The 27711-nt window shown below is 40.1% G+C and overlaps 1 protein-coding gene across 33 annotated transcripts in view; it reads left to right on the top strand.

Moving 5' to 3' along the window:
• The window catches only part of DLG2 (discs large MAGUK scaffold protein 2), a 2335250-nt gene that overhangs the window by 1718071 nt on the left and 589468 nt on the right, over positions 1–27711 (top strand). For all 33 annotated transcript variants that reach the window (XM_086384619.1, XM_086384611.1, XM_086384617.1 and 30 more), the window contains 2 exons: positions 10970–11114; positions 14352–14490. In XM_086384619.1, coding sequence (XP_086240745.1) covers positions 10970–11114; positions 14352–14490 — 284 coding nt within the window. The remainder of the gene's footprint in view (positions 1–10969; positions 11115–14351; positions 14491–27711) is intronic.

The raw sequence follows: 27711 nt of genomic DNA, 5'->3' as shown, positions 1-27711 counted from the left end.
TCAGAACTGAAAGGTTTCTGTCTTATATGTTGTCTTCATCCAACTCTCATCTGATGCATCAGAATACCACAGAAACACAACCCTAGGAAGGAGTGCCTCACCTCTGCTAGAACTCTCTAAGGACGGAGAACTGAATGCGTTCTCGGAGCTATCTATTAGATACTAACCGTCATTTTCCTTAAAATCAAAATGTGTTTCCCGATACATCTCTCCATTTATTCAGTCTTCCTCCCTTGGAAACTCAATGATGAATGTTAATTCCTCCTCCACATTTGTTTGAAAAGTTATGCCTTGCCCGTTCTCCACGTCTCCATCTTTTAAGATGTTTTGTGCTTTTCCTGTCACTCTTGTGGTAAATTTTGCCGTACATCCATTTATCCTCTGCAAAGATTACCCTTTTAACAAAACCTCTTTTGATTCTTTATAATATTATTCTTCCACTTTAAAAAAGGCAGGATTATTGCATCTGACTTCTATATTTATTTCCTGTCACCTTTGCAATAAGCCCCTTAGTGTTTTAAATAAAGTGACCTTAACGTCAAACTCTCTGTTGTTTCATGGGTCACCCAGATGTGTAGTATATATTCTCCTTATCAAAATAGCAGCTTTTTAAATTTCCCCTGCTACTTGGCATTTAGTATCATTCACTATAATTTTATTTATTTTTTCAAATGCCAGTGACATATGATTTTAATGTATTGTAGATTACTGTTGTAGTCTTGGACTGAATAGATTACCTGTTGGCCTTGAACTTTTTGGAACAGATGGTCGTAGGCTAACAGTGTTGATAATTTTCCAATTCTTTCATTTATTTTTACACAGTGGCTTTTAATAAACCCTACCATGGTAATACATAGAACCACACATGTGACACAAGTGTGATCTTCTTCATCTTTTTTTACACAATACCAGAAACTTTGAATCTGTTGTTGTTGTTCAGTCACTAAGTCATATCCAATTCTTTGCAAGCCCACAGACTGCAGCATGCCAGGCTTCCCTGTCTATCACCAACTCCTGCAGTTTGCTCAAATTCATGTTCATTGAGCTGGTGATACGATCCAACCATCTCATCCTCTGTCATCCCCTTTTCCTGCCTTCAATCTTTCCCAATATCAGGGTCTTTTCCAGTGAGTTGACTCTTCACACAGGTGGCCAGTGTATTGGAGCTCAATGTTGGAGCCTAGTGGTAAAGAACCTGCTGCCAAATTCAGAGATGTAAAAGACCCAGGTTTGATCCCTGGGTCGGGACGATCCCCTGGAGTAGGAAATGGCAACCCACTGCAGCATTCTTGCCTGGAGAATCCTGTGGACAGAGGAGCCCGGTGGCTACAGTCCGTGGGGTCACAAAGAGTTGGACACAACTGAAGCAACTTAGCACACACAACACACACACACTCAGGTCATCTAATTGTCTTCTCTACAGCAACTGTTAATCAGTAAAGCCCCTTGTCACATCATGATTTGAAATTTATATTAGTCTCTTTTTTCTGTAAGATTTGCTTGACATTTGAAGAAAAAACTCAGTAAGAGAACTTTTACATCTTTTACAGAAAGAAGGTCTGTTTCATTTTCTTGAAGGGAAGCTGGTAGATAAGAGGAAACGTAAATGAGGCATTGAAATAATAAGGAAAAGCAATGGACTCAAAGATAAGATCACTAGATTGAAGCCCCTGGCAGCCAGCATTAACTCTACCTAACTGATCTTGGGCAAGTCACACCCATCTTTGGTTGCTTTAGATCAGTGTTACCCCAGTGTGTTTTAAAATATGAAAAGAATCTATAGGACTTTCCTGGTGGTGCAGTGGTTAAGAATCTGCCTGCCAATGCAGGAGACACAAGTTTGAACCCTGGTCTGGGAGGATTCCACATGCCACCAGGCTCCTAAGCATGGGCTCCGGGACACACAGGCTTCATAGCTGTGATGAAGCCCATTGCCCTAGAGCCTGTACTCCCAACAAAAAATCCACTGCCGTGAGAAGCCCTGGGGCCACTGCTGGAGAGTAGCTGCTATTTGATCTGTGAAGACCCAGCACAGCCGTAAGTAAACAAGTAAAATTTAAGAAAAACATTAAAAAGAAAAGGATCTATAGTCAAATAAGTCAACTGGTATCTCACCTCTCTTGTAGATTCTCAGCAAACTTTAGCGTGTTTAGGAGTCTGTGAAGTCTTCCAGTCAAGGAACTAATTTAACTTTGATTAGCACCATAGCTTTCAAATATATTCTATTATGAAACCTTTTTTTTTTTTTTTTAAGGAACACTTATGAGACACCTACTTTTTAGTGGAGTCACTCTGGGATGTGCTATGTGTGAGCATCTCTTATTTTTATTCCAAAATCTGCATCGTATGGTGAGAACATAAATAGATTTAGGGAGGGTGAGTAGAAACAGTTTAATATTCAGAATGAGTATTAATTGTGAGGACCCAGTATCACTTTGTTTCACCCAAATATCAATAAGAAAATCATCTTGAAGACCATGCAGATATGTAGGCATTATCAATAATGAAAAGGACTTTAAAGCCCTTGGTTTAGACCAACCTTAGATAAGAACTGAAGCTGTAACTGCCTCTGCACAGAGCTCTTTCCTCCTACCAAGACACCATTTCCTCTTTAAAAAAGATCTTTCACCCCCGGCACCTCCTGACTCCAACACTTGAGAGATGGATAGGGCAGTCATTGCTGCTCTTCTTACTTTCCGGAAGAGAAAGTTGGACCTCAAAGATGCAAACAGATTTTCAATATTATATAACGAATAAATTGCGAGATTAGATTCAGACCCAGATAGCAATTTTCTAAAACCACAGTCCTTTCAGCAGTTTACTCAACCCCTCTGGTTCTCAATCTTGGTTATGTGTTTGAATCTCATGGTAAGCTCTTGAATGCTATGCATGCCCAGGCCTCAGTCAACTCTGAATAATCAAACCAGAAATCTCTGGGTTAGGAGCCAGGCCTCATTTATATATTTTTTAAGTTTTCTAAATGAGTCTGTTAATAATGTGCAGCCAGGTTAAGAACCACAGTCCCGCCTTAACTTAATCCCATCCTATGCAGCTTTGCTGCTCAACTACTTCTCCTGAGGATGATTTCCGAGATAACTAATACTCATTCTATCTAGCTGGTTTAGCATTTTAGCAATTTCCAGTAATGGGTTGAAAGACATTTAGAAGTAGTTCACCCTTCAGAATCTGTCTCCTATAGTTAGATTACATTCTGAAACACTAAGAAAAAAAAAAAGCTGGATAATTATTTCCTGGTTGTTGTTCTCATTGTTAAATCATTAAGCCGTGTCCAGCTCTTTTGTGGTCTCATGGATTGTAGCCCACCAGGTTCCTCTGTCCATGGGATTTCTCAGGCAAGTATCCTGGAGTGGGTTGCCATTTCCTTCTCCAGGGGATCGTCCCAACCCAGGGATCAAACCCATGGTTTCCTGCATGAGCAGGCAGGTTCTTTACCACTGAGCCACCAGGGAAGCATTATTTCTTGGACTCCCTTTTAATTTCTCTCAAGTGCATTAAAATTACAACATAATGCAAATACAATGATATATTTTATTTAAGGGTTAAAGGGTTTAACATAAAGAGTTTTTATATAAAGGAGTAAAGCCTTCCATTATATTATTTCTTTCACTTATATTCAGTTTAATAACCCTGTTAATAAAACTTGCTCTAGTCATCATATATTGGTAGCTACTACAGAGGAGTAGTTTTAAAATTCTTTTAACATACCCCACAGTAAAACACAAAAAGTTCCCTCTAGTAGATGTATATTTCTCTACTCTAAATGCATTCATATGTTGTTATGGTAACATATTATGCACATTTTAAACCATACACACACAAAAGAAAATGAAGTAGGAAATGGCACCCCATTTCAGTATTGTTTGAAAAATCCTGTGGACAGAGGAGCCTGGTGAGCTGCAGTCCTTGGGGTCACACGAGTCAGACATGACTTAGCTACTGGACATGCACAAAAATATAGGTGAAGATCAATGTGATAAACATTAATAAAAATGTTAATATTTCTTCCTGCACCCAGTGGATTGCCCTGGAGTCCCTATCATGCTGTTCATTTGCTGACCGCTGCCACAGAGAAAGCTGGAGTCAATCAAAACATCACTGGCACTTGCTCTCTCTGTGTCTATGGAATGAAAGGTTAAGAAATACATTAATGATTAATGGAGGAGGAAGACATGCACACTGTTGAAGCTTTGATTATGTCCCTCATAAGCCGATGTGACCCGGCGCTCATGCTTTGTCCCAGTCTTTCATTGTTACGTCCGGTGCCTGACGCACAGTGAGTGTCCAATGAAATGACCTTCATTCTTCATCCTCTCCTCTCTCAGTCAGCCCACAAATGTAAAACAGAAGCACAGCACAAATGCCTCATTCTTCCTTAAAATAGGAAATTTTTATTACTTTTCCTTTTATATGCCACATTATTTTTTCAAACTTATTTAGTGGATATTTCAATGTTTATTAACTAGCTCTATTTACAGTGTATCAGCTGAGGAAATACAAAGATGAAAACAATCTCATCTTTGCCCTTGAGAAGGTCAGTCTTCAAGATGGATAGAGGCACTGCAGGAGCCAGTGTTTTATAAGATCGTTTTCATAGAAAGAACCTTGAACGGGAAAAAACTGTTTCCAACATTAGGATCAACAGAAGTACCATGTCTGATTATGAAGTTTGATTGTTATTCATATGCTGCTTTATATTATAGAGTCTTTTCAGGTTCATGGTATCATTTAATTCTCAAAAACAAAGTAAATCAATCAGTATTACCCTGTTTTACACAGAAGAAAATTAATATTTAGTAAACATGTTGTTGTTCAGCCTGAGTCACATGCAACTCTTTGCAACCCCATGGATTGCAGCATGCCAGGCTTCCCTGTCCTTCACCATCTCCCGGAGTTTGCTCAGATTCATGGCCATTGAGTCAGTGATGCTATCTAAACATCTGATCCTCTGCCACCCTCTTCTCCTTTTGCCTTCAAGCTTTACCAGCATCAGAGCCTTTTCCAATGAGTCAGTTTTTCGCATCAGGTGGCCAGAGTATTGGAGCTTCGGCTTCAGCATCAGTCCTTACAGTGAATATTCATGGTTGAGTTCCTTTAGGATTGACTAGTTTGATCTCCTTGCTGTCCAAAGGACTCTTAGGAGTCTTTTCCAGCACCACAATTCAAAAGCATCAATTCTTTGGCACTCAGTTCTCTTTATGGTCCAACTCTCACATCTGTATATGACTAGAAGAAAATTAATACTCAGTAAATATATTAACTACAAAATTCATAAAACTAGAAACTGATAGCAGATCAGAGTCTACATTCAAAATTACTCTCATTATACCAGGTTGCCTTCATTTTTAAAAACACCTAGGTTTTAAATGTGGCTATTATTTCTCATAAATCTAACTAGTCACTGGGCATGATAAATCAACTTCCTTCTTTCCCATTCCAATTTTCTGTTACTCATCAGATCATATTATATGTGTTTCATAAAGAGGCTACTGCACTTAATTTCTATTCTCCCTTATTTAAGGTTTCAGTTCTTGTTCATTTTAATAATGAACCATCCATCCTTAGAGAAAAGTGAATGTCACTAATTCTCTCTGTCTTCCGTGGAATATTTTGGTATTTTTTTCCCTTTCCATCACTCAGTCATGTTTGACTCTTTGCAACCCTATGGACTATACAGTCCGTGGAATTTTCCAGGCCAGAATACTGGAGTGGGTAGCCTTTTCCTTCTCCAGGGGATCTTCCCAACCCAGGGATCAAACCCAGGTCTCCCGCATTGCAGACAGATTCATTACCAACTGAGCTATCAGGGAAGCCCTCAAAAAGTGAAAGTCACTCAGTCCTATCTGACTCTTTGCAACCTAGGCCGAAATTCTCCAGGCCAGAATACTGGAGTGCGTTGCCATTCCCTTCTTCAGGGGATCTTCCCAACCCAGGGGCTGAACCCAGGTGTCCCGCACTGCAGGCGGATTCTTTACCAGCTGAGCCTGAAATTTGTACGTTTTTTTTTTTTTTTTTACAGTGTTTCTAGAGTGTCACATTTCCTTGTTCTGTGTCTTAGTGCAACTTTTATGTCGCTAATACTCCCAGTTTGTCTCACCACGTTGCTATTCCTGAATGACTATGGAAAGGTCCATGTCTCACCATCTGTACATGGCTCATTTCTCCTATCATACCTTCTCATGCCCCTACACCTCCCGCCTTTGTACCATGGCATATGTATTTGCTACACTTATTTGAATTCCCACAACACTTGCTGTCTTCCTTTCTTACAAGTCTCCGGGCACCTCTTTCTTCAGCCTCCTTTGTCAGCATCATGCTCCTGCTTCCATTTGAGAGAATGAGTCATCTCACCTCCAATCTCTGTCTTGGCCTCGGTCCTCTGTCCTATTGAAATACATGGCCAGGCTGCACACGTGTTCCTTCTATGTTGCACACCCCACGGAAACACTTCATTCAAATGCACATGATTTTTTTTTCTGAAACCAGGCCAGTTGCTCAGTGTTCACCATGATAGGCAGATACTTGATGCAAAAAAAAAAAAGGAAAAAGAAAAGGAAAAAAAAACAATGAAAAACAATGACAAGAACACCCAGCCAATCAGTAAAATGTCCCTTCTCTGTGTGTACAATCAGCTCCAGCTGTAGGCCCTTTATCTTGAGAGTTCAGAGGATAATGCACACATATAATTAACCCAAATAAACCCACTTTCGTGAAAAACATTTTGAAGACTTCAGCACAAAAGAGCATTTTTTGGGTCCAGATCCTGTACTATTCTGAATATTTTAAAAGACCGCACAGAAGCCTCATCAACAGTACTCTAATTAAACTCATCAGTTCGCAGATGTTTACAGGAAAATGCTCAGCGAAAATTTTCACCAAGAATTCCTGTTTCCTGAGGAGAGAAACGGATGATGACAATGTACAGGAGCTAACAATAATGAGCACTTTAATGAGCCTGCCACTTTACATGGGTCAGTATATTTAAATCAGTAACCCATTTGAGGCAGTGATTCTTCTCATACCTATTTTACAGATGTCAAAACTGAGGCTAAGTAGGTCAAACAAGTTTTTCAAAGTCAGCTAGGTAGTGTCAGGACCACAACAAGTCCTGGTTTGTGTGACTCAAAAGCATGTGCTCTTAACCACTACATTATTTTGCCAGTATCACACCGTCTTCCATGACGGAAATCAGTGTAGATCTTCCAGCACTTCACAGTCACCAAAGAGAGTGTGCTGCTGCTAAGTCGCATCAGTCGTGTCCAACTCTGTGCGACCCCATAGGTGGCAGCCCACCAGGCTCCGCCGTCCCTGGGATTCTCCAGGCAAGAACACTGGAGTGGGTTGCCATTTCCTTCTCCAATGCATGAAAGTGAAAAGTGAAAGTGAAGTCACTCAGTCGTGTCCGACTCTCAGTGATCCCATGGACTGCAGCCTACCAGGCTCCTCCATCCATGGAATTTTCCAGGCAAGAGTACTGGAGTGGGGTGCCATTGCCTTCTCCGCTGACTGAACTACTACTATTTTAAATTACCAGTATTTCCCCCAATATCCTCTCTCTCCTCACTCCTCACTTCCAACCTCTCCTCCGCTTCTGTTTTCTGCTCTAAAGATTTTTTCCTGGTGGTCTGAGAGTCTGTTAAGGGAGTCATTCTCAGAAAACACACTTAAAGATAACATTTTCTAGCTTGTTCCAAGGCTCAACATCAAGATGGAGGAAGTACAATTTAATAAGTGCTGGCCACATCTCTTTTTCACTGATAATCTAATGAGTTGTGTGCTTTCTATATCCTGGGGAGAGAGACAGTGAGCCCCTGTCAGAAACAGAGCTTTTGTGCCACTTGTAATCTAATCCAGTTGGTTTCTGGCCTTTAGGGTCTTTATCCATTGGCTCCTCTCTGCTTATGGCAATAAATTCTTCCCCTCTTCTCTTTTTTCAATATAGATATTTCTAGGGTGCATGGTCACAGTATTCAGAGCTACCTTAGGCAACCATCTTTTAAGACAAGACAGTTCTATACATTTTAAACCATATATATGAGCATTATTTGTAAATATTCATTATCTAGGTATAAGTGGTAGTCCTTAAAAAAAAGTGATTGGTCAAACATATAAAAAGGTTTTGGAGAAACAGATATATCAAGCAACTTTCCATTTTATTTATTTTTGACTTTGTCAGTGTATTTGGCTGATGCAATATGTTGTCATCACTGGATTCAGCAAGAAGGATAATGATTGCTCAGGCTTTTATAACACTTAGGCATTCACATCGCTTCCATATGCAAACTTAGAAAGAGACTCTGTTCTAAAGGAAGAAAGAATAGATAATGTAAGTCCTAGGAACCAACACTCAAGGGCTGTCTCGTTTTCATCTTTCCAGCAGAACTGTAATCCAACTGATAACTTAGCCACTTGGGGGCTGTGTGACCTCTCTGTTGCTGTGTTAACCTCCAGATATTAGTTTTTCCCAGAGTAGGTCTAATTATTAATGTCTACCTCATGGAGCTATACTGGAGTGGGTAGCCATTCCCTTCTCCAGTGTATCTTCTAGACCCAGGGATCAAACCCAGGTCTCCTGCATTGCAGGCAGATTCTTTACCGTCTGAACCAGCAGGGAAGCCCCATGGAGCTATAACCACGATAAATTACGTAACTTATGTCAAAATATACACATAGTATTTCCAAGATATATGACATACAGGTGCTAAATACATGTTAGCTCTTATTAGTATTACTATCATTTTTGCTATTTGTCTAAAAGCTGCCATCATCAACTGTGTTTGCCATGCCTGTAGTCTCGCAACAATCCCACTCTGCATGGGTCTAGTTTTCTATCCATTCATTTCATAAACAGCTATGAAATGTGAAATTTAGTAGAATGTGAGTCTCATGGGAGCAGGGACTGTGTCCATCTGAAGGAAGCAATAGGGATGAGTGGTTAAGAGTCTCTGGAACCAAATCATCTGGCTTTGATTTTTGCCTCTACTACGATTAGGTCAATGACTTCGGGCAAGTTTTTTTAACTGCTTGGACGCATGCTTTTCTCATCTGTAAAATGAAAGTAATTACATGGCTAGTCCATAGGCTATTGAGGGATTTGATGGTGTTTATATATATAAAATGATTTCGAACAATGCCTGACATGAAATAAGGCTTTGTAAGTGTCTGCTGTAATTCTGATTATCATTCTTATTGTTTTATCACTATATCTCTAACGTGTAGAACCGTGACTGACACGTAATAGATATGTAACAAACGTTTGATCAATGAATGAACAAGTGCTAGACATTGGAAGTACAAAAAGAGTTAAGAGAATGTTACTTCTCTAGAAGAGAACAGTACAGACATTTACAACTCAATGGAGAGCTCAGGGTCTGCAGTCAGGCTCAGTTCCATTCTGTTCCAGGGCCCCTGACCTGGCTGCACCACCAAGGATTAAGTGGCATGTGGAATTTATGCAACAACATGAAGCAAAAATAAAAAGCAATGCTACAAGGTGTTAAATGACTGAAGTGTTGATTAGATACTACAGAGAATATGTGGGAATCCAAGCTATTTTATTTACATTTTATTACATTGATTTGAATTCCACATCATTTCAGCAGAAACCAACTAAAGAATTGCTACATATAAAGAAAAATAGGAGTCAAGTAAGGATAACCTAGGTATTTAAAATATTGCCTCAATATTTGAAAACCATTTAAGAGAAGGTGCCTCAGAGACCCACGGTAAGCCACCGCCATGAAGGAATAATTGCACTGGTATCACAGGCTTTTCTCTCCAACAGAGAGAAGTGGCTGTTAAAGCCGACTGCAGCAAGGTACTCTTGAACTTGTTCATTTGAAAGCTCTATGTTCCAACATTAGCGCTCTTTCCTTAGAAAACAGACTCATGTTAAATGACATTTTGATGGGAACAATTTTTAAAGTGAGAAAAGCCAAGCCTGGTGAAGCTTTGGGAAGACAGGGCTCTGATATATCTGCAGTATAAGAGGAAACTGGCTCATGTTTCCATAGGGCACTTTGGAAATAGGTACCAGAGGCCTTGGGATTCCCTGGTGGCTCAGACAGTAAAGTATCCACCTGTAATGCAAGAGACCTGGGTTCGATCCCTGAGTTGGGAAGATCCCCTGGAGGAGGACATGGCAACCCACTCCAGTATTCTTGCCTGGAGAATCTCCATGGACAAAGGAGTCTGGTGGGCTACAGTCCATGGGGTCACAAAGAGTCAGATATGACTGAGCAGCTAAGCATGCACCAGAGGCTTTATCATATTCATTTAATTTGGTCCAGTGTTCATTTGTATGATTTATCCTGAAGACATCATCAGAGTGGTGCACAAATATAGAAAACAGTTTATTGCAACACCACTTGAAATAAACTAAATGTGCTTTAGAGATTAGTTAAATCATTATGTTAAGGCACAGTGATTTATAGGAAACAAAACTCATCTTGTTGAAATACATACATGATAGAGGCTAATGGTCGCTTAAAGTTGAAAAGCACATTCCAAAGCAATGTGTGTAATATGGTCACAATCATTCAAAGATATATATCCATATAGGGAGATTATGGATAATTTTTATTTTTATCTGTTGTTTTCGTTTTCTTCCATGAATGTATATTGCTTTTGTAATCAGTCACTATAGCATAAGAAAGACATTTGACCTCTTTGTTCCATTTTCCACAAGAGTATTCTGATTTCTAATATAATATATTGCTTCCTCATAGGAAAAGGCAGAAACAGCCTTATTTTTTAGTATCTGTACCTTATCCGCTTTGGCTAATGCCATTAATCTATCTGTTCTGTCAAAGTATAATATAGATACTGGACTGTAATAATTATGATTTATTCTTTGCTTAAGCTCATACTTTTGTATATCTTCTTGCCTGGATAGTTCTGGCTAATCACCTGCATAGATTTGGCTCTAACAATGAATTTTTCCCACTTTCAGGTAAACAACTACAGTTTAGAAGAAGTAACACATGAGGAGGCAGTAGCAATATTGAAGAACACATCAGATGTAGTTTATCTAAAAGTTGGCAAACCCACCACCATTTATATGACTGATCCTTATGGTCCACCTGATATTACGCACTGTAAGTACCATGCTTAGAGTCATCTTTGAACAGCAGGCTGGGTTTTCAAAATTGGAATTCTATAAAACTTGGCAAGATCTTCTGCTTGTTTAGCCTGTGGAAATACCGCAGAGGGATCTTGTACTTCATTTGCCTTGGGGGTCTTAGTGATGAGTTGGCAGGTTCGCCATTACAGAAAGGCTTAATAATGTATGTTATAGACAGTGTGATTACAACAACATAAGAGCAACATTGTTTTTTTTAACTGAAGTATAGTTTACATACCATGTATTAATTTCTGCTGTACAGCAAAATGATTCAGTTATTCATATATATATATATATATTCTTTTTCATATTCTTTTCCATTATGGTTTACCACAAAATATTGAATATAATTCCCTGTGCTATACAGTGGAATCTTGTTGCTTGTCTGCTAATCCCAGACTCCCAATCTATCCTTCCCTAACCCCCACTTTCCCTTGTCAACCACAAGTCTCTTCTCTATGTGTGCGTCTATTTCTATTTCATTGATAGGTTCATATCTTCAGTTCCCCGTATAAATGATATCATGTGGTATTTGTCTTTCTTTTTCTGATTTAACTTCACTTTGTATGGTAATCTCTAGGTGCATCCTGGGTGCTGCAAATGGCATTATTTCATTCTTTTTCATGGCTGAGTAGTATTCCAAGGGGCGACACATTTTTAAAAAATTTTGATTTAGAGTAACCATTTCTGGAAGCTTAATTGCAGCTTTACGATGTTGGATTCGTTTCTGCTGCACAGCAAAGCAAATCAACTATACGTACACACATACCCACTCTTTTTCAGATTCCCTTCCTGGTTAGGTCACCACAGAGCACTGAGTAGAGTTTCCTATGCTATACAGTAGGTTTTCATTAGTTTTCATAGGTTATTCATTTTTAATTGAAGGATAATTGCTGAACAGGGTTGTGTTGGTTTCTGCCAAACATCAGCATGAATCAGCCATAGGTGCAGCTGTGTCCCCTCCCTCTTGAACCTCCCTCCCACCTCCCACCCCATGCCACCTCTCTAGGTTGTTAGAGCCCCAGTTTGAATTCCCTAAGTCATATAGCAAATTCCCATTGGCTATCAGTTTTGCATATGCTAATATAAATTTCCATGTTACTCTCTCCATCAACCCCACCCGCCCCTTCCTTCCCCCCATCTCCGTGTCCATAAGTCTGTTCTCTATGTCTGTGTCTCCGTTGCTGCCAAGGGCCAACACATTTTTAAAGGCTATTTCTCAAGCCCCTAAAGCACAATAGCTCTCCTGCCATAGTAGTCTCTCTCCCTAGTTCAAATCTATATAGTAACAGAGTGGAAAAGGAGGAGACTGGCAAAATAAACTGGGAGAGCACTGTTCTTCTTCCTGGGGAAGAGGATCTTGCCCTCAAATGGTGAAATCACGCTCCTTAATCACCATCCTTATAGTTCTAACCTTTATCAGAATTTGATATATTGGCAAGAAAGCCAGATAAAATTTTCAGTCACTAAGACAGTGGAGATGGGCTGGAGGTGGGGGCTTCTTGAGCAACAACTAACAATGAGATGTTGTGCTCAGTTCTCACAATGTCCATTTCTACATAAGCCCCATGGTTTCCCCTCTTCCTAATAGGTCAACAAGAAGATTCTCTCTCTGGGGACTAGATTTGGAAGCAATTCATTTTTCTGATGTGAGTTAAAGGGACAGTTTTGGCAGCATCAGTAAAAGTGCTCATTCTGAAATCTTGAGCAACCAGTTGTGAGATTGAGAACTCAGAATGTCTTCAGGTCCTGTTATTAATTAGTAACTCTTAAGCAAGTCGTTTAACCTCTTTAGATTTGGATGTTTCTCTTGAGGGAAATTTAAATGTTGAATGATTTTGTTACCTGCCCATTACATCGGCTATTGGTTTTCTTAATGATTGTCAAATGACTTCCCTCAGAATATGTCTTTTTGTCAAGCAAGCAGTAAGGTGAGATCAGCCTTACCTTAGGATATTAAAGAGTTTTAACTTTCAGAGTTTTTCAAGCCAAATAAAGAAAAACCAGTCTTCAGGCTCTGTGAGCTTCTTCTTGATGGGCATATAGGACATTTCTTCTTTCTGTCAGAAGAAAAAAGGAGAAAACAAAATTTGCTATTCAATTCAAGAAATATATAGAGTAATTTCAGTACATGTAAAATACCTTATAAGGTAATATGTGAGATCCACAGGAGATACAGTCCTGGCCTTCATTGAAAGGAAGGTTAATTCAGGTATATAAGTAACAGCAGTATTTGGCAAACTGAGAGGGGATGTACATGCCATGAGAGAGGTAAAAAGAAATGTCCTTTGGGCACTCAGAGGAAAAGGATATCTCCTGTCTTTGGAAGACCAGAAAAATCTTTATGCAGAAGGTAGCATTTGAATTGTTTCTTGAAAAAATGGATAAGATTTCAGTATCAGAGATGGGAGAAGAGACAGAAGTTTTAGGTAGCTGGTAAAGTGGAGCAAAACTACAGATATTAGGAAGAACAGGGTTTATTTAGGGACCATAGGAGATGTGTAAGAGGGGATACCAAAATGAGTCAGTCTTCCAAGAATAATAAAAGGGAAAGTTTATATTCAGTACAATAGTAGCAATGGAGAGTGTGTAAGCAAGAGAACATCATGATCAGACCTGCATTTCTCAGTGTATAAAATGGATCTGGGGAGAGAGCAGGGACAGGAGATCCAGTTAGCTTTTTAGTCACCCAAAAGGGGGGTGAATTAGGGTGGAGGAACTGAAAAGAAAGGCCAGAGTTCTTAGCTTTTCTGGGATGGGAGAATAGTGTATTTAGGGATTAAAGTCTTATACAGTAACTTGCTCCAAGAGCCTTCTGCTCTTGATGGTTTGATATTAACTATGTGAAAAGAATGTGAGCCCTGCAATTAGAAAGCTAACATTTTTATTTCAATAGAACATTAATCATTGTTCTGAAAAATGTGAGTGCGGGATCTTTCCTCCCGTTTTTCTTTTTTTTTCTTCCCGTTTTTCTCTTCACCTAATTATATGAACGGGCTTACAGATAAAACTGTTATTACATCTTTCCAATCCTAAAGGTCACCATGTGCTTGTACCTATTAAATGCAAACAAACAGAAACTCCCATCTCTTGAAGGATCACAGAATTCTTAGCATGTAGCACAGCCTTTCTATTTTTAACAGGACTGTAACATGACACATTGAATCACCCACATAACAGATTTCTTTTTTTTTTTTTTTTCACTCCTTAGCTTATTCTCCACCGATGGAAAACCATCTTCTCTCTGGCAACAATGGCACTTTAGAATATAAAACCTCCCTGCCGCCCATCTCTCCAGGAAGGTACTCACCAATTCCAAAGCACATGCTTGTTGAAGACGATTATACCAGGTCAGATATGTTTGTTGGTTAATTGGGTTTGCGACCTTTACCAGGAAAGAATTGCATTTTCCTAACATGGCAGCTGTTGCTTCTCAGCTCTATTCAAGCTTATTATAGTCTCACCTGAAGTGGAAACCTGCCAAGACTTACAAGCAATGTAATTGTCCTCTGTTGGAAGCAAAACCAAAAATCCTTCGTGGAGAAATTGTAATGTACACACACCCATCACTTGGCAATTTATAGGACTTTCTGATATCTAACACCATTGAGGTTTACAGCTAGTATTATTATGTAGGTATTATTACTCAAAGAGAGAAAGTGGTGCTGAGGTTCAAAAAGAAGGAAGTAGCATACCAGTGTTACGTATCTGGTAAGTAGAAGAGTCAGAACTAAAAAACTGTTTGGTTGCTTGCTTTTATTCTAAATTTCATGTTGTGGCCACCACTGGCCACACACAATTCAATGAACTTGGGGAGTCAGTCAATCCTCCCTTGAGTGCAGTAACTGCAGGTAGAAAGGAAAGGAGTGAAATTAACTCCAAATGGTTTGAATTTAATATATCTCATTAATTTCTAAGGGGAACAACATAGGATTTTAGGGCAGAGCAAGAGAACCACATGGCTTACCCCACAAAATAAAACTAAATTTAGCTGGCATGCCTCTGAAAAAGTCAGATCTGATGCTTTACAGAAGACCAGCTCAGTTTACTTCATGGTCCAGTCAGGATTCAATAAATTTTGGGTGATGAACGAATGAATGAATGTGTGTATGAATAATAGGAAATGTACATTTTTTTTCTTTTTTAAGTGTTTTTGTTCTAAAGTACTGTGTGCTCATTGCATTTGGTGAGGTAATGCAAAGATGTTCAAGAAACAAAAAGCTCCCTCAAACCCACTGAGCTTCCCAGTGTGGCATTGTGGCCTGAACCTTTCATATCTTGCCTGCTGCTGCTAAGTCACTTCAGTCGTGTCCGACTCTGTGTGACCCCGTAGACAGCAGCCCACCAGGCTCCCCCGCCCCTGGGATTCTCCAGGTGAGAACACTGGAGTGGGTTGCCATTTCCTTCTCCAATGCATGAAAGTGAAAAGTGAAAATGAAGTCGCTCAGTCGTGTCCGACTCTTAGTGACCCCATGGACTGCAGCCCACCAGGCTCCTCCATCCATGGGATTTTCCAGGCAAGAGTGCTGGAGCGGGGTGCCATCGCCTTCTCCGACCTTGCCTGATGTCATACAAATGTGCAAAGCACACTCAGGTGTAGGTGGAGTCTGACATTGTTTTTAACAAAATAAGTTTGTATTTTACACATAGCTCTGCAACTTGTTTTTTTCCTTTGAGAAATACTTTTACCCAAAATGAGTTTGCCTGTAGAAATATACACTTTTTCCCCTGAAAGTGTTTGTGTGTAAAAGCGATAGAGATGGATCCTTTAGTTTTGTATGCTGCCTGTCTCCTGAAGTCATTTGTCAGCCCTTAAAAAAATTGAGGAGACTTCCTGCTGCTTAACTTTCCTCTCTGGTGCCTGTGTATGCTTTGGTCTTTTCATTCCTTTGCCATTTCCTTTTAAATGATTAAGCATTTTCCATTTATTTTGCAATTTCAGGTTTGCTGAAGTAGCTTGTTACATCTTTAGCCAAGGAATGGAATGTTTAGATGCTGCAAATGTACATCTGTGGTTTAAATCAAATATAAACCTCTTCCTATGCTGAAACGTCTAATCTCTATGCTCTTAATTAAAATGAGGGATGCCGCAAAGATAATCCTCATGGTTCTTTAAAGATTGTATAAATACAGGCACCTTTATTCACCAGAACAATAATCTATTTGCTCTCATCCTATCGCTAATATTTGATAGGATTTTAATTTGAAAATGCCATTTATCTTTCTAGGCCCCATAGTGAATTAAAATTTATTAAACCCCATTTATAATCCAGGCCCTTTGCTTGCTCATTTACTTAAACTATCCTTTTAATCCTCTCTGAAACACTGAAAGAAGGACTGTCATCCCCATTTTAGAGATGCAGAAATTGAAGCTCAAAGAGGTTAGGGAACTTGCTTGGGGTCATACAGCTTTTAAGTAGGAAAACTGGGTGCCTTGCCAGCTTTAAAGTTCTGGCTAGGAGGAAACATGTTAACTTTCTCCTTATTTTAAAAATGAAAAGCAGGTTGTGTAAAACTGTTTTCATCATAGAAATATGTGGCTCGAAAGAGACCGGAGAGATAGTCAAGAATCCGCCTGCATGCAGGAGACCAGGATTCAGTCCCTGGGTCAGGAAGATCCCCTGGAGAAGGGAATGGCTACCCACTCCAGTATTCTTGCCTGGAGAATTCCATGGACAGAGGAGCCTGGCAAGCTGCAATTTATTGGGTCACAAAGAGTTGGACACGACTGAGTGACTAACACACGCATACACACACACACAGTCGTTATAATATTCAATCTACCAATTCACATGGAATATTTTAGATGGTATGAGAGAAAGAGATTTCATTTTTTCTACAGTGATATACCCTGGTATCTTACTTCTTGCCTGCCTCCTCCTTTGTTCTCTGGCAGGACAATCACATAGCTTACATAAAATCTTCTGAATAGCTGGTGCCTGCAAAACTGGTGAAATAAATTTTATCACTTCGCACACACCCACACCCCTCCCCCACGTCCTCACCACGGCTGTCTGTTCTCACAGGTACTCTGTGATGGAAGGCATTGCCACGGGTCTCAGGGGTAAATATTTTCTCAGAGGCATATTCATTACCTTATTCACGAATATTCATTGACCACTTCCCACTAGACAGTGAGCACTGCAGTAGGGATGCAAAAAGAAATAAGAAACAACATCTCTAAGAACTATCAGATTGGGATGAAAATACATATGAGGATCCCCCAATACCTATTCCCTGATCATGCAGACCCCCTCTGTGAAGTTTTCCATAAAGCCTATATTCATTTTTTTTAATCCTGAGATTTTGGTCAAAATTCCCTTCCTTTGTGGTAATCAATGGCAGTTATTTATCCTTACCTAGAAAATGAAACGTTGGCAACTTGGTGTCAGTCTTCATTTTTTAAATGGAAAAGTTCTATAAAATCCCAAAGTGTGGGAACTACTAACAAAAACAAATAAAACTAGATCAGTTCAATGGAGTGCTCTTGTGTGGCCTCCAGCACCTGAGCTGGCACTCAGTTAATATTTATAAATGAGTTTTTTGAGTTGTCCGTGAACGCCACACAGGAACAGCCTGTGACATCAAATGAAGTTTTAAAGAGGAGATAACTTGGGTTTGAGGTTGAAAAAAATGTGTAGACTCTCTTCATCAGAGAGTCAAAGGATTAGGAAGGGCATTCATGGTAGGGGGTAGTGCACACATACTCAAAGGAAGAATGTAAAATAAAATGAATATATCTGTTATAGTTTGAATACAAGACTCTGAAGGAAAACTACCTACCTTTAAATTATCTTTATGGTTCTATCCTTTCATTTGCAACCTAGTCATAAGATTAGAAATATATAGAATAGTAAAAACAAAAAGATTACTACTATGCGCCATTAAGTGCTTTAATATACTTTATCACCCCTATATTATGTATATAATATCCTATTCTTGATTTAGGCAGGTAACAAAAAATGAGTTTAAGTAATTTTCTCATGCCATACAGCTAACAAATAGCAGAATCAAGCTTTGAGTTCGTGTCTGTGTTCAAAGTACTCATTCCCACGCCCCCACCCACTATCTCATACAGTTTCTTCCTAGGGGAAAAATGTTGAGTAAAGAGGATTATGCTTCTGTTAGAAGAATGGTCCTACCACTTACCACCTAGATAACCCTGAACAAGTCTTTTAACGTCCTAAGTCTTGATTTTCTCATCTGTAAATTTGTTAAAATTATTACTCTCCTAAGGCACTATAGTGGCTTACCTTTGTGGCCAGTTTTTATTTTCCTAAAATAGTAAATCAAGAGAATTAATCTTTAATGGTGTGACTTGGGCTGACAGGGAAACAGTTCTGTGAAATGGGAACCTTCCAACTACCTATATAATTATATCAAATTGGCAGTCTTTTGTTCCAGATGTTCATAATATCTTACTCTATCTGTTGTGAGAAGTATTTTCAATCTTGCTGATTTATATTCACTTTTGCTGGAGAAATATAATAGGGTTTATAAAAATAACTTTGATTAGAAGTATGCTATAATGACATACCTGGATTTTTTTTTTTAACCTCTTTTACTGTTTCAGGATATGTGTACCTGAGTAAGCTGAGAAATTTTGTTTTTCCATTGATGTAGAGAAAGGAAGCCTAAACAAAAAGGCCTTGGATAAAATTCTCTTAGTAGAAACCCTGCTGAGTCCCTTATAAATCAAAATTATTGTTATGTAAATACTCTGGTCTTCAATTTTTGGAAAATAAAGCTATTACAATGATGCTGAGATGGTTTTTTGGCTCATAGAATTATAGACTATCAGAGTTGGAAGGGCCATAAATGAATATAGAGTCTAATCTTTCTCCATTTGGTGGGCAAGAAACACAAAGTCTAACAAAATTTGTTGGCTATCTGTAAGTCCCACAACTTGTAAGTTACAGAATCAAATTTAGAACCCTTATCTTTGAATGCCCAGTTCAGTGTTCTTTCTGTTTCTCTAAGCTGATGGTCTTTTTTTTATGATAGAGTAAGAAGGTAACAATTACAAAAAGATATAATCAATCAGTGGTTACTTATGAGCAGTGCCAACTTTGTGCATTACCTACAACTACAGATCCCCTCTCTATTGAGCCAGGTCTTCTCTGTCACCCAGAAGAGATGCCAGTCACACACCATCACCATCTGGCCAAGTAATCTCAGGATATACAAGCAAATCATTGATACTAAAATGAAACCAAAAGACTTGGGGATACAAAGTAAAGCTGCCCTTTCAAAATAAGTGTATTTAATCTCCCAAGTTATGAATGTGATAAATACCATTATGAAAACGGGACCTTAAATTAGCTGTGAGTGATATATTTCCCACTTTTAGAAACCCAGCTTACCTGGCTCTGAACTTACTGTACCCTGATGTTTTTCCAACTGGCTCTGTAATGTTTACCCACATAATTTGGTTGATCAAAAAGCAAAAGTTACAAAAGATACAAGCAGCTCGTACAACTCAATACCAGAAAAACAAACAACCCAGTCAAAAAGTGGGAAAAAGACCTAAACATATTTCTCCAAGAAGACATACAGATGGCTAGCAAACACATGAAAAGATGCTCAACATCACTCACTATTAGAGAAATGCAAATCAAAACTACAATGAAGTATCACCTCACACCAGTCAGAACGGCCATCATCAAAAAGTCTAGAAACAATAAATACTGGAGAGGGTGTGGAGAAAAGGGAACACTCTTGCACTGTTAGTAGGAATGTAAATTGATACAGCCACTATGGAAGACGGTATGAAGATTCCTTAAAACACCAGGAATAAAACCACCGTGAAAGTGAAAGTTACTCAGTCATGTCTGACTCTCTGAGACCCCATGGACTTTACAGTCCATGGAATTCTCCAGGCAAGAATACTGGAGTGGGTAGCCTTTCCCTTCTCCAGGGGATCTTCCCAACCCCGGAATTGAATTGGGGTCTCCTGCATTGCAGGCGGATTCTTTACCAACTGAGCTATTAGGGAAGCCCATATGCCCCAGCAATCCCACTCCTAGGTATGTACCCTGAGGAAACCAAAATTGAAAAAGACACATGTATCCCATTGTTCATTGCTGCACTATTTACAATAGCTAGAACATGGAAGCAACCTAGATGTCCATCGACAGATGAATGGATAAAAGATGTTGTGGTGCATATACACACTGGAATATTACTCAGCCATAAAAAGGAATGTATTTGAGTCAGTTCTAGTGAGTGGATGAACCTAGAGCCTATTATACACAGCGAAGTGAGTCAGAAAGAGAAACATAAATATCGTATTCTAACACATATATACAGTATCTGGAAAAATGGTACAGAAGAATTTATTTACAGGGCAGCAGTGGAGAAACAGACATAGAGAACAGACTTATGGACATGAGGAGAGGGGAGGAAAAGGTGAGATGTGTGGAAAGAGTAACATGGAAACTTACATCACTATATTTAAAATAGATAGCCAATGGGAATTTGCTGTATGGCTCAGGAAACTCAGACAAGGGCTCTGTACCAACCCAGAGAGGTGGGATGGGGAGGCAGATGGGAGGGAGGTTCCAAAGGGAGGGAATATATGTATACCTGTGGCTGATTCATGTTGAGGTTTGACAGAAGACAACAAAGCTCTGCAAAGCAATTATCCTTCAATTAAAAAATAATTTTTTTTAAAAGCAAAAGTTACTATACCCCAATACAAAATAGATTTTTTTTTAAGGCTAAGTCTAAATAAAATCACAAGAAAGATTTCTTATCTCCAGAAACTTTCAAAGACCACTCCAAATTGTGCTCTGATGTTCACAGTTTGACTCCTTTATTACTAAATAGATATGAACCCATCAATCTAGAGTCTGCCTCCATCCATTCTCCTTAAATTACTAAACAGTAGTTTATTGGACATAGTATCGAAAATGTATTCTACTTCTTTTCTCTTTCTCCCAATCATTCATTCATTTACTCATTCAGTGAATATTCAAGCTTCTCCATGTGTACTGAATAGGAGATATATAAATAAATAAGTACCGTGGCCCACTAGGCTTCCTGTCTATGGGATTTTCCAGGCAAGAACGCTGGAGTAGGTTGCCATTTCCTTCTCCAGGGAGTCTTCCTGACCCAGGGATTTAAGCCAGGTCTCTGCATTGCAGGCAGATTCTTTACCATTTGAGCCACCAGGGAAGCCCAAATAAGTGCTAAAAAGAAAATAAAATGTATGTGCCTAGACAGCGTTTGGGGAAGATAGCAATATTAAGGAGGATAACCATGGAATGTCTCTCTGAGGAAACAGCATATGAGCTGAGACCTGAATGAAAAAAGACAAAAAAGGCGGGCGGGAGTGAGAAAAAGATCAGGGAAAGAGAATTCCAGGAAGAGGAAACAGCAAATCAAAGGCAGGAATAAGTTTTGTGTATTCCAGGAATAGAAGCAAGCCAAGCCTACCTTGAAGGAGATGAGCTAATGGAAACATGGCAGCAAATTAGATCGGAGGAGTCAGGAGCCCGATGATGTAGGATTTTGTATGGAATAATGAAGAAGTGTAGGTTGCATTTTAAGTGCATTGAGCGTAGGAGAAGGCAATGGCAACCCACTCCAATACTCTTGCCTGGAAAATCCCATGGACGGAGGAGTCTGGTAGGCTGCAGTCCATGGGGTTGCTAGGAGTCGGACTCGACTGAGCGACTTCACTTTCATTTTTCACTTTCATCCATTGGAGAAGGAAATGGCAACCCACTCCAGTGTCCTTGCCTGGAGAATCCCAGGGGCGGGGGAGCCTGGTGGGCTGCCATCTATGGGGTCGCACAGAGTCGGACATGACTGAAGTGACTTAGCAGCAGCAGCAGGGAGAAGTAACCAGGAGAATGAAATTACCTGGTTCATGTTTTATTTAAAATAAAAGAAAACAAAAACACACCTCTGACTAGTATGTGGAGAAGGACCACTGAAGAAACAAGGGAGAAATTATGACAGCTAGGGCTGGGAGGACAGGCAGCAATGGAGGAGAAGAGGGGAGGAGGAATCTGAGCCAGATTTTAGAGATGGGTTTAACAGCCGTGATCCAGGGAGTGGGCAATCCTGCTTGAGTTAGGCTAATTTACTGCTGGTCATTTGTACACTGTTGTCTGCTGTGGAGAACGCTTTCAGGAATGGCCAGAAGTGCTTGCCAGTGTTGTTGACTTTGTTTTCCCCCTTAGTGTTTATCAATCAGAACTGGTTAGAGGCTAAATCATTGTTTCTCCAATATTTGTACCTGCATGCCCTTAGGCCTTGAGAAGGGAATTTGTTCTCCTTGAGGTAGAACATGAAGCTTTCTGTGCAAGCATGAAACACACAAATCTTGCTGCTTCGAAGTCACTTCAGTCGTGTCCGACTCTGTGCGACCCCATAGATGGCAGCCCACCAGGCTCCACCGTCCCTGGGGTTCTCCAGGCAAGAACACTGGAGTAGGTTGCCATAGATGTTGTCATAAAAACAGGAGAGAGATCCTTGTTGCTTTAGTGTGAAAATATTTTGATTACAAATTTAAGTATTTTTTTCCCAAAGTCTTAAAATTTACACATCAGAAAGGTCTTCTGGATATAATAAGTCCCTGGCAAAGACTACAAACCCCAAGATATGGATGAGCACCCAAGTTTAAGAAGCACTGAACATATTTACACAAGCATGTCAGTTATTAAATCTGTATTATAGAAGCAGCCTCTTAATCATGTCTCAAGGTTTATGGTCTCCATTAGAGACAGGTTCTCAAAGGATCAGACAATACTTTCCTTCAGCATGAAGTCAGGTCCTATTCTAGCCTCTCTTTTTAACTTATATTTAATGATTTGAAGCCATTTCTGAATGAACCAGGAAGTTCTTTCAACACAGGAAAGAAATCTTTTCTTATATGCCTTTATCCAAGTATAGGAGAAAAGAACTGGGTGTTCCCTTGGCAGACAGCTATGCCTGGTTAGAGTCAGGACCTGGGGGACAGAGTGTTGAGGTGGGTGCACCCTGGAGCCACCCTCCTTAGCATCCTATCTTAACCTCCTCCCAGCTGTATGACCTTGGACAAGTTGTGTAACTGACCTCTGCCTCAGTTTTCTCATGGATGAAAGGAACAGACTAACACTTCCCTAACACCTGACAAACTAACACCTGACCTGCCTCTTGAGAAACCTGTATGCAGGTCAGGAAGCAACAGTTAGAACTGGACATGGAACAACAGACTGGTTCCAAATAGGAAAAGGATTACGTCAAGGCTGTATATTATCACCCTGCTTATTTAACTTCTATGCAGAGTACATTGCTGAGGTCCAGCCCCGGCTGATCCAGGGAGTTCGAAGCGGGGACGGCGTCGGCGAGGATCAGGATACAATAGCTTCAATTATATATTAATTAGAGATGTAAAGAGTAATAGAATGAGGATAGCTCAGTAGGAAAATTCAGTGGAGAAAAGAGGCTGAGTAGCTTGGTTTACGTGGGAAACCAATAAAACTTCAAGACAAGAAGCTTGCACCACTTACGTAGGCCGCAGGCGTCCTTCCGTTCTCCTGAAGGAGAGGAGACACTGAGGCCTCCCCGGTCGGATCTTAGAAGCCCAGGCATAATTAGTAAGCATGGCGGGCTCCGCGCTCCAGATGGAAACTCAGCCAGAGTTCGAGAGAGAGAGAATGACATGGGGAGACCATTATTTCGAGAAACTGATCCCAATTCTTTATTTTCCATGGTCTACTTTTATACACTGAGATGTTATGCAAAAGTCACGCGGGGTCAGCAGTCCTGACTTATCAAAGTCAGGTGCTTCATACAACTGTATACAAAGGTCTTGGGGGTGTTACATCATCTTCTGGCCAGGGGGCCTGCTGACAATTTATGACCCTCTCCTTGTGACAGTGGTCAGTCAACCAGGACACTTATTTCTCCAGGGGTGATTACTCTTAAAAAAGACTCCACCTTCTGAAGGTACCAGATAAAGTTACATTCCTATAGGGTGAGGGTGTAGTGGGTTTTAATTAAGGAAAGAATTTACTTAGCCTAAGGTCTAATGTGATTAATATCAAAGGTTAATACTTATTTCTTCTATATATTCATTAATATAATGTATATATTAATATATATTATATATATTATATTCATTAATAAATATATGTAAGGGCAGGGGATGTGGAGACTTAGCAACAAACATTGGCTCAACAAATGAAAAACCCTTCACCAATACAATTTCTAATCAGCCCACTATACTTATACTAATGGTTTTCTAACTTTTCTAAGGAACCTGTTTTTAGCAGGTTTAAAGCATCTCGTGCCTATCACGGTTGGGAGGCTGTGAGCAATCACATGTGGCCGGACAAGCCTGTCAGGCAGGCTAGAGAACCTTCAGAGGAGTTTTTAGGTTAAAACACTCTTGTCACGCCCAGGAGTTTTTATTAACTGGAGGTCTAAGTTAACTCCTTCTCCGAAAGAGGTGGTGGGGGACAGCCCCCCGTAAAGTCAGAGATGTAGGTGAGAGCACAAAGTAGTAAAGTAGGCAGGCTCTGGTTATGGGGGTAGATGCTCAAGAATTTCCAGGGGGATTCCTGAGGCTCAATCCCACCTTTGAGTATGTCGAGCCTCCCTCATGACCTTTGCCATGGGTGGAGGTCCTCACGCCGGCTCCCAACAATACATCATGAGAAACGCTGGGCTGGAAGAAGCACAAGCTGGAATCAAGATTGCCAGGAGAAATATCAATAACCTCAGATATGCAGGTGACACCACCCTTATGGCAGAAAGTGAAGAGGAACTCAAAAGCCTCTTGATGAAAGTGAAAGTGGAGAGTGAAAAAGTTGGCTTAAAGCTCAACATTCAGAAAACGAAGATCATGGCATCTGGTCCCATCATTTCATGGGAAATAGATGGGGAAACAGTAGAAACAGTGTCAGACTTTATTTTTCTGGGCTCCAAAATCACTGCAGATGGTGACTGCAGCCATGAAATTAAAAGACGCTTACTCCTTGGAAGGAAAGTTATGACCAACCTAGATAGCATATTAAAAAGTAGAGACATTACTTTGCCAATGAAGGTCCATCTAGTCAAGGCTATGGTTTTTCCAGTGGTCATGTATGGATGTGAGTTGGACTGTGAAGAAGGCTGAGTGCCGAAGAATTGATGCTTTTGAACTGTGGTGTTGGAGAAGACTCTTGAGAGTCCCTTGGATTGCAAGGAGATCCAACCAGTCCATTCTAAAGGAGATCAGCCCTGGGATTTCTTTGGAAGGAATGATGCTGAAGCTGAAACTCCAGTACTTTGGCCACCTCATGCGAAGAGTTGACTCATTGGAAAAGACTCTGATGCTGGGAGGGATTGGGGGCAGGAGGAGAAGGGGACGACAGAGGATGAGATGGCTGGATGGCATCACTGACTCGATGGATGTGAGTCTGAGTGAACTCCGGGAGTTGGTGATGGACAGGGAGGCCTGGCATGCTGTGATTCATGGGGTCGCAAAGAGTCGGACACGACTGAGCAACTGAACTGAACTGAACTGAACTGAACACTTCCAACCTCATAGACTTGTTGTAACAAGAAACAGAGTTAATACATATGAAGTTCTTAGAAAAAAGTAAGCATTTCATAAACGTTAGTGTCAACCACAAACTGGCACTCGCCGTGGGCACTTGCCATCTGCCTCTATAAGGGTTAAATCACATGCTGCTGCAGCTGCTGACCCTCAACACCCCCTGCAGGGAGTCCAGGGTGGAGATCAGGAAAGAGGCAGCTGGTGCTCTGGAAAACTGGCAGAACAAGTCTTCAGATAGTTAGATATTTTCAGGAACTGATTTTATGAGCCCAGTTCTTGCATCTTCTCATATCCAGAAAAGTGGTAAATCCTTTCATGGTGACATCTGCTCCTCAGGACCAGCAAAATCTTCTGCAAAAAGATGTGCTTGATCACGTGAACTTCCCCTTCATCCACATCACATATGTATTGGTCTTCACCCTCCGGCCTCTTGGGAGCAGTTTCTCAGAGCTCTCTGAGGTGCTGTCTCCCAGCCTGAAGTCCTCATTTTGCCCCAAATAAAACTTAGGTCACAACTCTTACATTGTTTTAAGTCGACATTAGCTCTTATTAATACTATTTAAAACAAGGATTTAAGATGAAATGCTCCACAAATAGAGTTTTTGAATGGAAATGTAGCCAACAATGCTATCTATCCAGATGCTCAAACAAAATCTACTTATGCATTTTTTCAACTAATTTGTCTCCCAGAGCACATTTGATTTCCTTAGAATGTTGTATTACATGAAGTCCTCAGTCTTAATGTTTTATTAAGGATCTTTATTTTTATTAATGGGCTTCCCCAGTGGTTCAGATAGTAAAGAATCTGCCTGCAATGCAGGAGACCCAGGTTTGATCCCTGGGTTGGGAAGATCCCCTGGAGAAGGGAATGGCTACCCACTCCAGTATTCTTGCCTGGAAAACCGCAAGGACAGAGGAGTTTGGTGGGTTACAGCCAATGGGGTTGCCAAGAGTCAGACATGACTGAGTGACTAACACTTTTACTTTTATTACTACTACTAATAGTTTATTAATAACACACATTATTAATATAATGAGTATTCCCATCTTTATTGAAAATATAAAGTAGGATTCCGTGGAATCAAATATGATAAACACTAGTGACAGAAGATGAGATGGTTGGACAGCATCACCAGCTCCGTGGACATGAGCTTGAGCAAACTCCGGGAGATGGTGAAGGACAAGGAAGCCTGGTGTGCTGCAGTCCGTGGGGTCGCACAGAGTCGAAAACAACTGAGTGACTAAACAACCAACAACAGTCCATCAGTCTGGCCTCTATAGCCAAGTACAATTATTCTCTGGATAATTAATTGATATTGGCCCTATTTTTTTCATAGTAGGCCTCAACAGCCAACACCATGTAGCTTTTCACTCAAAGAAATTCTGCAAAATATGTCATCAGACTCCTCACAGCCTTTGCAAAGTGCATTATTGAACTTAACCAAGTCAGAGGTTCATCAGCAGAGTCTCTGAGTTATGTTTTGCCCTGCGCTGCACACCCACTTGCTGCAGTGTAGAGCCTGGCACTATAATGTCTCCTGAAGCAAAGGATAGTAATGAGATGGAGTGAATGGGGCAAGACAGGTAAGACAAATGGAGGATGACTCAGCTAGTGGGCGCCTCCAGGGGAATTTTCTCTTTGTTGGTGGTGGCTCCACATAATCATTTAGATTTACTTACATAAACCGTAACGCATGATTGATAGGGCTATCCTGTTAGAAACAGAGACAGTGGGTATGCTAAAGGGGAAGCTGATGAATCTTAACTAATGGAAAATATCCAAGTATTTATGGGAAAACATGTTAAGCTGCTGTTTGCTGCCAGGGAAATGAATTTAATGATAGGAAAAATGAAACAGTAATGGAAATTTTAAGGCAGTCTTTTATAGATGTTTATCATTTTGTATGTACTTAATAAATTACCCAGACATAAATACACAGCATTAGGCCTTATAATGTTATGGAAGATGGTTATGTATGTACTTAATAAATTAGCCAGACATAAATACGCAGCATTAGGCCTTATAATGTTATGGAAG

This window comes from Bos grunniens, chromosome 29, assembly GCF_055505025.1.
Source record: "Bos grunniens cultivar Pamir isolate PY7600 chromosome 29, Bosgru_T2T1.0, whole genome shotgun sequence".
Lineage (NCBI taxonomy): Eukaryota > Metazoa > Chordata > Mammalia > Artiodactyla > Bovidae > Bos > Bos grunniens.
The sequence above is the reverse complement of the archived record's forward strand: the minus strand, read 5'-3'. Positions and strand labels throughout refer to the sequence as shown.